The sequence below is a fragment of the Neoarius graeffei genome, chromosome 21, assembly GCF_027579695.1.
Source record: "Neoarius graeffei isolate fNeoGra1 chromosome 21, fNeoGra1.pri, whole genome shotgun sequence".
NCBI lineage: Eukaryota > Metazoa > Chordata > Actinopteri > Siluriformes > Ariidae > Neoarius > Neoarius graeffei.
This window is the reverse complement of record NC_083589.1, coordinates 13,568,349-13,585,301: the sequence shown is the minus strand read 5'-3', so window position 1 is coordinate 13,585,301 and position 16,953 is coordinate 13,568,349. Positions and strand designations below refer to the sequence as shown.

The 16,953-nt window shown below is 41.3% G+C and overlaps 1 protein-coding gene across 1 annotated transcript in view; it reads right to left on the bottom strand.

Moving 5' to 3' along the window:
* The window catches only part of cntn1b (contactin 1b), a 165,939-nt gene that overhangs the window by 53,350 nt on the left and 95,636 nt on the right, over positions 1-16,953 (bottom strand). Inside the window, exon 14 of the mRNA XM_060903505.1 lies at positions 15,975-16,102. Within this exon, the coding sequence (XP_060759488.1) occupies positions 15,975-16,102 (128 nt within the window). The remainder of the gene's footprint in view (positions 1-15,974; positions 16,103-16,953) is intronic.

Genomic DNA, 16,953 nt, shown 5'->3' with positions numbered 1-16,953 from the left:
ATAGGCCAACCAATCAACTACTCGCCATCAATGATTCAATTAACCAATAGCATGAAGACAAGTGTAACCCAAGAAAAACAAGGGTAAAAGAAAATACAATGCTGAATGGTGACATCTAGTGGCCAGGTAAATGAACAGCAGGCTAAAATGTCCACAGAACCTGACAGCTAGACCTTTCCTGAATACTGATTTTGTACCAAATCATGATTACAATCACCTGCTGACATCACCTGTTTCAAATCACATCATTATTTACATACCTCTGTTTCATACCTTATTTATATACCATTATTTACATCCATTATTTATATACCTCATTACTAACCCTAAATTGAGTTTGCCCCAGTTTGTTTGTTTGTATTTATTTATTTTTTGGAATGTGTTGCAGGCTTGAAACACAGGAATAGATGTATATGAACAAATGAAATGAAGTTGACCAACAAAACATGAAATATCTTGGGTTCATTCTGTCTGCAATGGAATACAAGTCAAAGTAAATTTAGAAATCATGGCTTTCTTTTTTTAAATTTGCATTTTCATACCATACATGGATACATGGGGTTGTATAACTCAGGGTCCAGGATGTGATAGTTATTAATGTAGTAGATGCTGGTTTGTTGATGGCTTAGTGACAGGCTGCCCTCATTCCTTTGTTAACTTCTGGCTATCCTTCTTAGTAATGTCAAGTCAAGTTTATTTTTATAGCGCTTTTCACAATAGACATTGTCACAAAGCAGCTTTACAGAATTTTAACGACTTTAAACATGAGCTAATTTTATCCATAGTCTATCCCCAATGAGCAAGCCTGTGGCAACGGGGGCAAGGAAAAACTCCCTCAGACGACATGAGGAAGAAACCTTGAGAGGAACCAGACTCAAAAGGGAACCCATCCTCATTTGGGTGATAACAGATAGTGTGATAACATTTTTAACAGTTTTAACATGAAGTCTGTTTTGTTGATGTTATAAACTGTTCATTGATGGAAACTTGAGTGCAAAACTCTTCATGACAACTGCAGTCCTAAAGTTAGGAAGTCAACTGTAGTCCTCAGGCATAAAAATATTACTGTAAGTGTCCAGAGCCATCTTCCTTTTGACTGTCCATTTGGGGCCATCCTCCACAAGAGCAATGTGATGAGACTCCAGCCAGACATAGGCAGGATGGATCAGGCAGGTCCGAGGAGCAGAAGAGGTCAGCATCTCGAAGAGAAAACACAGGTTGTTAGGTATGCCCGATGTCACCTGATGAGTAAGAGCAGTATACATTCTGCGCTGAGTGCAAGCAGGGACTCCAGCAAAACTAACTATGACAGCATAACGAAAATGGGAGAGCCAAAAGGTAACACAGGCATGAGGGTGCCCTGGGACACTACACGGTCAACAAACTCGAGTGAGCAAGTGAGTGGGGGGCTGCCAGCACCCATACATCCCAGTTTACTAAAACACTCTATGCCTGAGGACCCTCCAGATCTACTCCTTTACCTAATAAAGTTGGCAAAAGGCTTGACTAAACAGATATGTTTTCAGCCTAGACTTAAACACTGAGACTGTGTCTGAGTTCCAAACACTACTTGGAAGATTGTTCCATAACTGTGGGGCTTTGTAAGAAAAGGCTCTGCCCCCTGATGTAGCCTTCACGATATGAGGTACCAGCAGATAGCCTGCACCTTTTGATCTAAGTAAACGTGGTGGGTCATAAAGGACCAGAAGTTCACTCAGGTACTGTGGCGCAAGACCATTCAGTACTTTAAAGGTCAATAGTAGTATTTTATAAACAATACGAAATTTGATTGGGAGCCAATGCAGTGTAGATAAGACAGGAGTGATGTGGTCATATCTTCTAGCTCTAGTAAAGACTCTTGCTGCTGCATTTTGAACTAACTGGAGCTTGTTTATGCACTTATTGGAACAGTAAGGCATTACAATAATCCAACCTGGAGGTAACAAAAGCATGAACTAGTTTTTCTGCGTCATGTAGCAGGGGCGGACTGGCCATCGGGAGTAGCGGGAGTTTTCCCGGTGGGCCGGTGGTTCAGTGTGGGCCGGCGGAGAAAAAAAAATCCAGTTGCGCTGGCCTTTAATATGATAAGCAATGTTAACAGTTTCTCTAGTGTCTGGATAATCAGCATTGGCTTACATGGGTGTCAGTCGTGGGGCTGTTGGCCAATCACAGCTGAGCCGAAGGCCGAGGGTTTTGGTCCAGCCCCCTTCTCCCTCTTCATCTGTCAATCAATTAATCAGCCGTGCAAAAATGGAGAAGAAACGCAAGGGAGGAGCACAAAAATTAAGAGAAAATAAAAGGCACGCACTACAAGCAGATGCGGTCAAGTGTCAGAAACTGACAAATATATTTTCTGTTGCTGCATCATCTGCACTATCCTCAGCCGCACCTGCAGCTCTCGCAGCATCGCTGTCTGGAGGACAACATGACCCGGAGGGGGATGCTACTCAGGTGGGCGGCTGTAATGTTATAACATTATTTAGCTAGCTTGCTAACTTTTAGCACAACACATTTAGGCGAGTACAGCTGTAAAAACGTCATTACTGTGTATGGACTACAGTAGTACTGCTAGGCCTAGTATACTAACAACATAACATTTTTTAACCATCTTAGCCCTATTATCAAAAAATAGATATTTTTTACTGATAATTTGGTTTAGTGGTTTACTAAAACAATACTAACAGTACTAATCTCTTATTTAGACTGAAGATGATCCAGCTACTGCTAGAGGAAGCCAAGCCCAGGAAGTCAGTGCTCTCTCTTCAAAAGTTGATTTTTTTACAAGGCCAAAACCAGAGGACTTAGATTATTTCTTGAGTCATCATCCCCAGCAGAAGGCAGAGAAGGCTATAGTGCAGAGAGCTTTTTCTTGCAAAGATGGCACAAATAGGAAATGGCTTTCATACAGTGAAGACAAACAAGCACTCTTCTGCTTCCTTTGTATGGCATTTGCTAAGGCAACAGATAGCAGTTTGTTCATCACTGGCATGACAGACCAGAAACACATACATGAGAACATGTATGTGTTTCTGGTCTGGAACATGAGAGGAGCAGTCTACACAGAGGTTGTGCAGAAGCATATTTCCTTAGGTCCTCAAAACGCAATGTTGAGAACCTTCTCATGGGACATCAGATGTCTCTTTGTAAAGTGCAGGTGCACAAGAGGCGGCAAGTGTTGGAGAGCATCATAGATGTGGTGAAGCTCATTGGAAAAAGAGGTTTGAGCTACAGAGGGTCACAGTCGGAGACAGCATACATGCTTGATGATGATACAGTGGATCATGGCAACTTCTTGGAAATTATTGTGTTGCTTTCAAAATATGATGCTTGCCTCAAGGAACACCTCACTCTTTGCATAGAAAAGAGTAAGAAAATACACCAGTCTGGATCCAGAGGTGCTAGAGGTTCTCTCATTACTTTCCTGTCCAAAACAGGACAGGAAATACAGTGAGGCAAAAAAGTATTTAGTCAGTCACCAATTGTGCAAGTTCTCCCACTTAAAAAGATGAGAGAGGCCTGTAATTTTCATCATGGGTACACTTCAACTATGAGAGACAAAATGAGAAAAAAAATCCAGAAAATCACATTGTCTGATTTTTAAAGAATTTATTTGCAAATTATGGTGGAAAATAAGTATTTGGTCAATGACAAAAGTTCATCTCAATACTTTGTTATATACCCTTTGTTGGCAATGACAGAGGTCAAACGTTTTCTGTAAGTCTTCACAAGGTTTTCACACACTGTTGCTGGTATTTTGGCCCATTCCTCCATGCAGATCTCCTCTAGAGCAGTGATGTTTTGGGGCTGTCGCTGGGCAACATGGACTTTCAACTCCCTCCAAAGATTTTCTATGGGGTTGAGATCTGGAGACTGGCTAGGCCACTCCAGGACCTTGAAATGCTTCTTACGAAGCCACTCCTTCATTGCCCGGGCGGTGTATTTGGGATCATTGTCATGCTGAAAGACCCAGCCACGTTTCATCTTCAATGCTCTTGCTGATGGAAGGAGGTTTTCACTCAAAATCTCACGATACATGGCCCCATTCATTCTTTCCTTTACACGGATCAGTCGTCCTGGTCCCTTTGCAGAAAAACAGCCCCAAAGCATGATGTTTCCACCCCCATGCTTCACAGTAGGTATGGTGTTCTTTGGATGCAACTCAGCATTCTTTCTCCTCCAAACACGACAAGTTGAGTTTTTACCAAAAAGTTCTATTTTGGTTTCATCTGACCATAAGACATTCTCCCAATCCTCTTCTGGATCATCCAAATGCTCTCTAGCAAACTTCAGATGGGCCTGGACATGTACTGGCTTAAGCAGGGGGACACGTCTAGCACTGCAGGATTTCAGTCCCTGGCGGCGTAGTGTGTTACTGATGGTAGCCTTTGTTACTTTGGTCCCAGCTCTCTGCAGGTCATTCACTAGGTCCCCCCATGTGGTTCTGGGATTTTTGCTCACCGTTCTTGTGATCATTTTGACCCCACGGGGTGAGATCTTGCGTGGAGCCCCAGATCAAGGGAGATTATCAATGGTCTTGTATGTCTTCCATTTTCTAATAATTGCTCCCACAGTTGATTTCTTCACACCAAGCTGCTCTATTGCAGATTCAGTCTTCCCAGCCTGGTGCAGGTCTACAATTTTGTTTCTGGTGTCCTTTGACAGCTCTTTGGTCTTGGCCATAGTGGAGTTTGGAGTGTGACTGTTTGAGGTTGTGGACAGGTGTCTTTTATACTGATAACGAGTTCAAACAGGTGCCATTACTACAGGTAACGAGTGGAGGACAGAGGAGCCTCTTAAAGAAGAAGTTACAGGTCAGTGAGAGCCAGAAATCTTGCTTGTTTGTAGGTGACCAAATACTTATTTTACCGAGGAATATACCAATTAATTCATTAAAAATCCTACAATGTGATTTCCTGGATTCTTTCCCCCCATTCTGTCTCTCATAGTTGAAGTGTACCTATGATGAAAATTACAGGCCTCTCTCATCTTTTTAAGTGGGAGAACTTGCACAATTGGTGGCTGACTAAATACTTTTTTGCCCCACTGTACATATATGTGAACATATTTGTTCCACCTCCATCATCCGCCTCCAGCATCCACCTCCATCATCTGCCTCCAGCATCCACCTCCATCATCCACCTCCAGCATCCACCACCATCATCCACCTCCAGCATCTGCCGCATCATCCACCTCCAGCATCTGCTGCATCATCCACCTCCAGCATCCGCTGCATCATCCACCTCCAGCGTCCACCGCCATCATCCACCTCCATCATCCGCCTCCAGCATCCACCACCATCCTCCTCCCCCATCATCCGCCTCCAGCATTCACCACCATCATCCACCTCCAGCATCTGCCGCATCATCCACCTCCAGCATCTGCCTCCAGCATCCGCCGCCCTGGCATCTGAGTGGGCCAGTCAGGTACTAAATTCCCGGGCCACTTTTTTTGCCCCAGTCCGCCCCTGTCATGTAGTGACATTAAATTTCTTATCTTAGCAATATTTCTAAGATGAAAGAAAACTATTTGGGTAATGTTATTGATATGAGTTTCAAATGAAGGAGTGGGGTCAATGATCACACCGAGGTCTTTTACTGCTGCACATGAAGAAACAGAAAGGCCATCCAAAGTTACCATGTAATCAGAAAACTTACTTCTAGCTGTGTGTGATCATAGTACAAGTACTTTTGTCTCATCAGAGTTAAACAGAAGGAAGGTAATAAGCATCCAGTGTCTAATGTCCTTTACACATTCCTCAATTCTATTAAGCTGGTGTCTCTCATCTGGTTTTGCAGAAACATACAATTGTGTGTCATCAGCATAACAGTGGAAACTAATAACATGTTTATGAATAATATCACCGAGAGGTAACATCTGTAAAGAAAAAAGCAGTGTGCCTAAGACAGAACCTTGTGGAACTCCAAACTCTTCCTCAGTATGTCGAGAAAAATCACCATTTACATCAAGATACTGATAGCGATCAGTTAAATAAGACCTGAGCCAGGAGAGGGCCATTCCCTTAACTCCCACAACATTTTCTAGTCTATCCAGGAGAATGGAATGATCAATGATATCAAATTCTGCACTACAGTCAAGCAACACAAGCAGCGAGATACAGCCCTGATCAGATGCCAACAGTAGATCATGTACTACTTTAACCAGTGCTGTCTCTATGCTATGATGAGGTCTAAATCTTGACTGATACATTTCATAGATGTTATTCCTATGTAAATATAAGCATAACTGCTGTGCTACAGCTTTTTCTAGGGTCTTGGAGATAAAGGGGAGGTTTGATATTGGCCGATAATTGGACAGCTGACAGGGATCAAGGTCAGGTTTTTTAATCAGGGGTTTGATAACTGCTAGTTTAAAGGATTTGGGTACATAGCCAATCCTAAGAGAAGAAGTTATTATTTTTAGAAGCTGTTCAATTACTTCAGGTATTATCTGTTTGAATAGACGTGTAGGTAAGGGATCTAGTACACAAGTTGAAGATTTTGATGTGGAGATTAATGAAATTAGTTTGATTTCTCTAAGCAGAGTAAAACATTCTAATTGCTGATCTGATACAGTTATAGTTAATTACAGTGTTACTTAAATTGTTACTTAAATTGTCTGGCCTTAAATTAGTAGTTTGAATTTTTTGTTGGATATTTTCAATTTTATCATTGAAAAAATTCATGAAGTCGTTGCAACTACATACTACAGGTGTGCATATGTCTATAGTGGTCTTTTTCCTGGTTAATTTTACTACAGTGTGAAATAGGTATCTAGGATTATTTTTGTTATCTTCTGTTAGGGTGGAGAGATATGTTGACCTAGCAGCACTAAGAGATTTTCTATACTTCAGGAAGCTCTCCTTCTAAGCTAATTTGAATGCTACCAATTTTGTTTCCTGCAGCATAGGTCATAGTCTCAGAACAGGCCTAGTTAATTTCTGACAATCCAGAGCCAAGGCCAGGGAGCAGAAGAACAGGCTAAACCGATTGTCTGGTAGCTGCACAGAGTCGTCACTCAGGGTCCACTACATCAAGACTGTGTCTGTTCCCTGAGCTCAACAAAAAAGTAGAAACATTCAGAGAGTTTGTTCCAGTAACCTAATCAATATAAAATTATATCATACTGACTGTACAGCGACTGCCAGCACCTTTGATCTAAAGGTGGGGCTATTAAATATTAGATCTCTTACATCTAAAGCGCTAATGGTTAATGAACTCATTACTGATCAGGAGTTTAATGTACTTTGTTTAACTGAAACATGGATTAAGCCAAATGAATATATAGCATTAAATGAAGCGAGTCCTCCTGGATACAGTTATATACTGTACACCAGCCTCATCTAACTGGCAGAGGAGGAGGCGTTGCGGTTATTTATAATTATTATCTAGGTGTAACACAAAAACCTGGTTATAAATTTAATACATTTGAAGTTCTTCATACTAATATAAATGTATGTAGCCTCGAAAAAATAGGTCTACCCAGTTAATTCTGTTACTTATTATTTACAGGCCCTCGGGGCCATATTCTGAGTTTCTTTCTGAATTTGCAGATTTTATCCCAGATCTGGTTATTTCCTTAGACAAAGCTTTAGTTATCGGAGATTTTAATATTCACTTCGATAACCCAGAAGACCCTTTGAAAACAGCGTTTGTGTCCATTTTAGATTCAGTAGGGATTAATCAGAATGTCATAGGATTGACCAATAATGGTAGTCACACCCTCGATCTAATACTAACATTCGGGTTAAACGTAGAAAATATAGTCATACTTCCACAGTCTGAAGTTATCTCAGATCATTATCTCATCTCATTCAAAATATGTCTGAGTAATAATATATGCACCTCACCAAGCTACTGTATTAAACGTACATTCACGTCAACTACTGCACAGAGCTTTATAAATGATCTCCCAGAGTTATCAACTTTGATTGGGTCACTGTCAGTCCCTGCAGAACTTGATCAGGCAACTGAATGCTTAGAGTCAACATTCCGCCATACCTTAGATAACGTAGCTCCTCTTAAAAGGAGAATGGTCAGAGACAAAAAATTAGCACCCTGGTATAATGATGACACTCGCACTTTAAAACAGACCACTCGAAAATTGGAATGTATATGGCGTCAAACAAAATTGGTAGTGTTCAAATTAGCGTGGAAGGAGAGCTTCCTGAGTATAGAAAAGCTCTTAGTGCTGCTAGATCAACATATCTCTCCTCCCTAATAGAAGATAACAAAAATAATCCTAGATTCCTATTTAATACAGTAGCAAAATTAACCAGGAATAAGTCCACTATAGACACATGCACACCTGTAATATGTGGTAGCAACGATTTCATGAATTTTTTTAATGACAAAATTGAGAATATCCGACAAAAAATTCAAACTACTAATTTAAGGTAGATGTAGATGACCCTGTAGTTAACAATATAGCTGTATCAGATCAGCAATTAGAATGTTTTACTCCCCTAAAAGAAACTGAATTACTTTCATTAATCTCGGCATCAAAAGCTTCAACTTGTGTACTAGATCCCTTACCTACACGTCTATTCAAACAGATAATACCTGAAGTAATTGAACCGCTTCTAAAAATAATAACTTCTTCTCTTAGGATTGGCTATGTACCCAAATCCTTTAAACTAGTAGTTATCAAGCCCCTGATTAAAAAACCTGACCTTGATCCCTGTCAGCTGTCCAATTATCGGCCAATATCAAACCTCCCCTTTATCTCCAAGATCCTTGAAAAAGCTGTGGCACAGCAATTATGCTTATATTTACATAGGAATAACATCCATGAAATGTATCAGTCAGGATTTAGACCTCATCTTAGTACAGAGATAGCTCTGGTTAAAGTAGTAAATGACCTCCTGTTGACAACTGATCAGGGCTGTGTCTCGCTGCTTGTGTTGCTTGACCTTATTGCAGCATTTGATACCACTGATCATTCCATTCTCCTGGATAGACTAGAAAATGTTGTGGGAATTAAGGGAACGGCCCTCTCCTGGCTCAGGTCTTATTTAACTGACCGCTGTCAGTATGTTGATATAAATGGTGATATTTCTAGATGTACTGAGGTAAAGTTTGGTGTTCCACAAGGTTCTGTCTTGGGTCCACTGCTTTTTTCTTTATATATGTTACCTCTGGGTGATATTATTCATAAATATTGTATTAGTTTCCACTGTTATGCTGATGACACACGGTTGTATGTCTCTGCAAAACCTGATGAGAGACACCAGCTGAATAGAATTGAGGAATGTGTAAAGGACATTAGACATTGGATGCTTATTAATTTCCTTCTGCTTAACTCTGACAAGACTGAAGTACTTGTACTAGGACCACATGCAGTTAGAAGTAAGTTTTCTGATTACACAGTAACTCTGGATGGCCTTTCTGTTTATTCACGTGCAGCAGTAAAAGACCTCAGAGTGATTATTGACCCCAGTCTTTCATTTGAAACTCACATTGATAACATTACCCAGATAGCTTTCTTTCATCTCAGAAATATTGCTAAGATAAGAAATTTAATGTCACTACATGACGCAGAAGAACTAGTTCATGCTTTTGTTACCTCCAGGTTGGATTATTGTAATGCCTTACTGTCTGGATGTTCCAATAAGTGCATAAACAAGCTCCAGTTAGTTCAAAATGCAGCAGCAAGAGTCCTTACTAGAACTAGAAAATATGACCACATCACACCTGTCTTATCCACACTGCATTGGCTCCCAATCAAATTTCGTATTGATTATAAAATACTACTGTTGACCTTTAAAGCACTGAATGATCTCACACCACAGCACCTGAGTGAACTTCTGCTCCTCTATGACCCACCACGCCTACTTAGATCAAAAGGTGCAGGCTACCTGCTGGTACCTCGTATAGTGAAGGCTACATCAGGGGGCAGAGCCTTTCTTACAAAGCCCCACAGTTATGAAACAGCCTTCCAAGTAGTGTTTGGGAATCACAGTCTCAGCGTTTAAGTCTAGGCTGAAAACATATCTGTTTAGTCAAGCCTTTTGTTAATAGTGTTTGAGGTAAAGGTGTAGATCTGGAGGGTCTTCAGACAGAGTGTTTTGGTAAACTGGGATGTACAGTATGGATGCTGTCAGTCCCCCACTCGCTTGCTCACTCGAGTTTGTTGACGGCGTAGTGGCTGGCTGCTTTATGTCCCGGGGCTCCCTCATCCCTGTGTTACCTTCTGGCTCTCCCTTTTTAGTTATGCTGTCATAGTTAGTTGCCAGAGTCCCTGCTTGTACTCAGTACAATATGTATACTGTTCCTACTTGTTCAGGTGACATTGGGCATACCTAACAACCTGTGTTTTCTCTCTCTTCTCCCCCCCCCCCCCCCCAAATCTGCCCCTCTGAGTTACATGTCTGTCTTGGGATCGAGATGCTGACCTCTTCTGCTCCTTGGACCTGCCTGATCCATCCTGGTGCCCTGTGTCTGCTTGGAGTCTCATCGTATCGCTCCTGTGGAGGGCGGCCCCATGTAGACAGTTGGGGGTCGCGCATGGAGGACGCTCTGGACTCTTGCAGTGATGCTTTTGTGGCTGCGGACTGCAGTTGACTTGCTGACTTTGGGACTGCGGTTGTCGTGAACGGTTTTGCGCTCGGGTTTCTGTCGGTGGGGGGGTTTATAGCATCAACGAAGCTGACTTTATGTTAGGACTGTTAATGTTATCGTCATGTTGTCTGTTGTTGCCCAAATGAGGATGGGTTCCCTTTTGAGTCTGGTTTCTCTCAAGGTTTCTTCCTCATGTCGTCTGAGGGAGTTTTTCCTTGCCACCGTCACCATAGGCGTGCTCATTGGGGATGGATTAGGGATAAAATTAGCTCATATTTTAAGTCGTTCAAATTCTGTAAAGCTGCTTTGCGACAGTGTTTATTGTTCAAAGTGCGATACAAATAAACTTGACTTGACTTGACTTGACAGTGATCCAATCAAAGCTGATAACTCTGGGAGATTATTTATAAAACTCTGTGCAGTAGTTGACGTGAATGTACGTTTAATACAGTAGCATGGTGAGGTGCATATATTATTGCTCAGATGTATTTTAAATGTCATGAGACAATGATCTGAGAACTTCAGACTGTGGAAGAGTGACTATATTTTCTGTTTAACCTGAATGTTAGTATTAGATAGAGAGTGTGACCACCATTATGGGTAGGTCCTATGACATTCTGATTCACCCCTACTGAATCTAAAATGGACACAAATGCTGTTTTCAGAGGGTCATCTGGGTTATCGAAGTGCATATTAAAATCCCAGACAACTAAAGCTTTGTCTAAGGAAATGACCAGGTCTGAGATAAAAATCTGCAAATTCAGAAAGAAACTCAGAATATGTCCCCGGGGGCCTGTAAATAATAAGTAACAGAATTAACTGGGTAGACTTATTTTTCAAGACTACATTCAGTGGTATGCAAAAGTTTGGGCACCCCTGGTCAAAATTGCTGTTACTGTAAACAGTTAAGCAATTTGAAGTTGAAACGATCTCCAAAAGGCATAAAGTTAAAGATGGCTCATTCCCTTTATATTTTAAGCAAAAACAATTTTTTTATTTTCATCTTTTGCATTTTCAAAATGACAAAAAAGGAAAAGGGCCCAAAGCAAAAGTTTGTGCACCCTGCACAGTTAGTACCTAGTAATACCCCCTTTGGCACAGCTTGTAAACACTTTTTGTAGCCAGCTAATAATCTTTCAGTTCTTACCTGGGGGATTTTCACACATTCATCCTTGCAAAAGGCTTCCAGTTCTACAAGTTTTTTGGGCTGTCTTGCATGCACTGCTCTTTTGAGATCTATCCACAGATTTTCAATGATGGTTAGGTCAGGGGACTGTGAGGGCCATGGCAAAACCTTCAGCTTGTGCCTCTTGAAGTATTCTATTGTAGATTTTGAGGTGCGTTTTGGATCATCGTCTTATTGTAGGACCCGTTCTCTTTTTAACTTCAACTGTTTTACAGATAGTGTGATGTTTGCTTCCAGGGTTTGCTGGTATTTATTTGAATCCATGTTTCCCTCCACCAATGAAACGTGCCCTATGCCACTGGCTGCAACACAACCCCAAAGCATGATCGATCCACACCCATGCTTCAGAGTTGGAGAGGTGTTCTTTTCCTGAAATTTGGCACCCTTTTTTCTCCTTTTTTCTTTGCACATTGTGGCCAAAAAGTTCTATTTTGATTTCATCAGTCCACAGGACTTGTTTCCAAAATGCATCAGGCTTATTTAGATGTTCATTTGCAAACTTCAGATGCTGAATTTTGTGGCTAGGACGCAGGAAAGGTTTTCTTCTGATGACTCTACCATGAAGGTCATATTTGTTGAGGTGTTGCTGCATAGTAGAACAGTGCACCACTACTCCAGGGTCTGCTAAATCTTTCTGAAGGTCTTTTGCAGTCAAACAGGTTTTTATTTGCTTTTCTGGCAATCCAACGAGCAGTTCTTTCAGAAAGTTTTCTTCATCTTTCAGACCTCACCTTGATCTCCACTTTCTTTTAACTGCCATTTCTTAATGACATTCCAATCTGAGGAAACAGCTACCTGAAAACACTTTATGTTCTTGTAGCCTTCCCCTGCTTTGTGAGCATTAATTATTTTATTATTCAGACTACGAGGGAGTCCGGGTTCGAGCCCCGTGGCCAGCGAGGGCCTTTCTGTGCGGAGTTTGCATGTTCTCCCCGTGTCCGCATGGGTTTCTTCTGGGTGCTCCGGTTTCCCCCACAGTCCAAAGACACGCAGGTTAGGTTAACTGGTGACTCTAAATTGACCGTAGGTGTGAATGTGAGTGTGAATGGTTGTCTGTGTCAATCAGTGCGTTTACATGCACATAGAGAAAATCGAATTTCTGCCGTAGCTCGACTGAAATCGAAGTTCTAAATGCCATGGAAACACCTTAGCTCGGCTGAAATCAAACCGAACTGGATTTCTCGTAATCGAGCTACGCGACCTAGATTATGCGATTGTAGCCGAGCTACTTAGTGCATGTAAACCCTATCGAGCTACGTAGTCGAGCTACTTAGTTCAGCACTGCCCCTTCCGGAAATGACGAGTGACGAGACCACAAGTAGGAAACACAACAGCCTCGGTCAGCATGACAACAGTAGTAGTAGCGAGCAGCAGAAGAGGTCAGGAGGAACAACATCTCTCGATGTTGCTGTCCTCGTCGTCATTCTTCTTGTGAACACGGAACTAATAACTTTGTTTATACTCTTGAATAGCTCTTCTTCATGATGACAACCGGAAGTGTACCAACACGATGGGGCATGTAGCGCCACCTGTGGCTCGGGTGCACAATGTACCTCATACAATAGCTCGATTTCCTTGTGTGCATGTAGGATTGGATTTCTCTGGCACCCCTGCTGGGACCCTTAGCTCGATTACCGACAGTAGCTCGATTTGGATGTGCATGTAAACGCACTGTATGTGTCAGCCCTGTGATAACCTGGCGATTTGTCCAGGGTGTACCCCGCCTTTCGCCCGTAGTCAACTGGGATAGGCTCCAGCTTGCCTGAGACCCTGTAGAACAGGATAAAGCAGCTAGAGATAATGAAATGAGATGAGATGAGATGAGATGAGATGAGATGAGATGAGATGAGATGAGATGAGATGAGATGAGATGAGATGAGAATGTGAGGGAGTTGCTTAGAGGAGCCCATGGCTGTTGATTTTAGGGACAAGTTTGAGGAGTCAGAGAATTTATACAGCTTTGAAATCTGCATCAACTGACCTTTCCTAATGAAGAATTTGAACAAGCCACAGCTCAATAAGCCAATTAAGGTCTGGAACCTTGGTAAAAGTTACCTGAGAACTCAAATGTTCTGGGTGCCCAAACTTTTGCATGGTGTTCCTTTTCGTTTTTCACTCTCCAATTGTACAAAACAACAATAATACACAAATCTTGCAGAAAATGCTGAAAAGAAATGTATCGTCTTTACCTTTATGCCTTTTGGTGACCAGTTCATCTTCTACTCACTTAACTATTCACAGGAACAGACATTTTCAATAAGGGTGCCCAAACTTTTGCATGCCACTGTACATTATATTAGTATGAAGAACTTCAAATATATTACATTTATAACCAGGTTTTTGTGTTACACCTAGATAATCATTATAAATAACCCCAACGCTGCCTCCTCTGCCAGTTAGACGAGGCTGTTATATATAACTGTATCCAGGAGGACTAGCTTAATTTAATGCTATATATTCATTAGGCTTAATCTTTGTTTCTGTTAAACACAGTACATTAAACTCCTGATCAGTAATAAGTTCATTAACAATTAGCGATTTAGATGTAAGAGATCTAATATTTAATAGATCTACCTTTTGATCAAAGGTGCTGGCAGTGGCTATACAATCAGTATGATCTAATTTTATATTGATTATATTACTGGAATAAACTCTCTGAGTATTTCTACTTTTTTGTTTAGCTCGGGGAACAGACACAATTTTGATGCATTAGACCCTGATTGACGACTCTGTGCAGCTAGCAGACAGTCAGTTTAGCCTGTTCATCTGCTCCCTGGCCTTGGCTCTGGATTGTCAGAAGTTTACCAGGCCTGTTCTGAGACTATGAGCTATGCTGCAAGAAATGAGAGCAGCACCTATGGATACCGTCTGCCCTAACAGGCTGTAGTGCCCTCAAAATTAGTCCAATTATCTATTAAGCCCACACTGTTTTCAGAGCAACACCTGGACAACCAGCAGTTCAATGACCATAACCTGCTGTAAGCTACATCGCCACACCACATTAGGATGGGACCAGCGCATACTACAGCATCAGACATCGCCTTCGCTAATTTAAACACCTCTACAAAGTTACTCTTGGTAACCTCAGACTGACAAAGGTGCATATCATTAGCTCCTACATGGATAACTATCTTTGACTAGGACCCTAAGATTACCTGTTATGTCTGGCCCCCTGGCCCCCGGTATACACCTGACTAAAGCTGCTGGTGCCTCAAAAGGCCTAGCTAATTTCACCTGCTGTATGATAGAGTCTCCTATAACCAGAGCTCTTTCAGGTTTCTCAGTGGGTGTATCACTGAGGAGGGCAAACCTGTTCGACACGTGAAGCGGAGAGGAGTGGTGCTCCCATGGGCGACCCTCAGTGGTAGCTTTGGCTCTACGCTTATGCCACCGAGTCGTCACCCATTCGTCCCGCTGTGAGGTTTCTAATGCCAGAGTTGGGGAATTACTAACTCCACCTAGGACATACAGACTTTCCCCTGCAGAAACTACACTGTTCTCATTCTCACTAACCCTCTCTAAAGTCTGATACACACCTCCAAACCTGCAATCTTCTCCGTCAGAGAACTAACTAATCTGCACTTCTCACAAATAAAGCTATCACTAGTGACAGAGGAAGCATGACTAAACATCCTGCACTCAGCACACTGAACAAGCTGAAGGTGTGCCATGATAAATGGATTCATGTACTGTACCTTAATCGAGGATCTATTGATATTAAAGCAGATCCGATGTGGATGGCCTCCCAATGCTGTCATAGCTAATCCTGCCAGAGTATACATCCACTTAAAGCACTAAAGGATAAACAAATATCTAATAGACAGAATCTATTAGATATCTAATTCCCAGTTCACAGTTCTTTTCTTTTGTGCAAACTCTTAAGTCGCACCACTTAGAAGCCCATTTCACTCAATTATTAACAGTACTGGAAAAGTCTTTTTCAGGGTCATAAGTTGTTACCTATTTAGCACCTCATGAAACCTTAAAGTGTACTGTCATGTTCTGTCATAAGTAGTAGAATCTCCTAATATTTGCTGTGAACTTACATTGTTATGCCAAATTTAAGCCAGTGTCCTAGGTATACAACATAAAAATATGCTTGATAAAATATTGTTCAAACAGAAATGAAATTTAGAAAGTAGATTACATTAAAAGCTGCCTTAAATTTATTCATGTACTTTTTAATCTAAAGACATAAAAGATGGAACAACTGTAAAAACACAATCACCAACCTTTGATACTAAGAGTCCCTGTGCTGTTGGCCCTTCCACGGTCATTCTCTGCATAACATGTGTATAAACCATCATCAGCCTTAGTCACATTCAGAATCTCCAGACTCCCATCATCCCAAACAAACACACTATCAAATAAAAGGAGACAGTTACTTTAGAAAACAACATATAATATAATATAATATAATATAATATCATATAATATAATATAATATAATATAATATAATATAATATAATATAATATAAGAGCATTATACTGCACATGATATACAGTAACAGGGTAATATAAGTAAGGGGAACATTCAGGCAACTTTGTTTTTTTTCTTTAATATACTGTACTTCCAATGCATTAAAGGCATAACACAATGCCATTATCTCTATCTGCAGCACATGTATCGTAAATAACAAAAACAATATATCACAGTGTATTAAACTTAAATAGCTGTATTTGTTACAATAAATTTGATACTAAGGCAAACCAGTGCATATAAAATAATATCTAGGCAGTGGTCTGTGCATTACAGATTAAGTAGGAACATGACAACAAAGTTTATGCTCTTGCTTAAGGCCCGGTCCCACTGGCCGATGGACACAAAACGTATGCAAAAAGGACACAGCGGACGAGCAAAATTTCGGGGGTGGCTCTATCCGTTTTCATCCACTCCAGAAATGTACAAAATTGGCGAAAATTTGCGAAAACAGAAAGGAAAAGAACGGACGTGGGTAGTATATAGCGGGGATGTTAAACGCATGTTCATAGGAAGCCTAGCGGATGAAAGCGGATGGAAGTGGATGACAGCTCCGAAGGGGTTACCGGTGATAACTGAGAAGCGGACGCATAGCAGAAAGAGCGGATGCATAGCAGATGAAGGGGATGCATCACGTACGCCTAACGGAAACAAAGGGGATGTTGCGCGGATGTATATCGGATGCAGACCGTTCACTGCGCATGCGGGGGGTATGAATTGCATCTGCTCC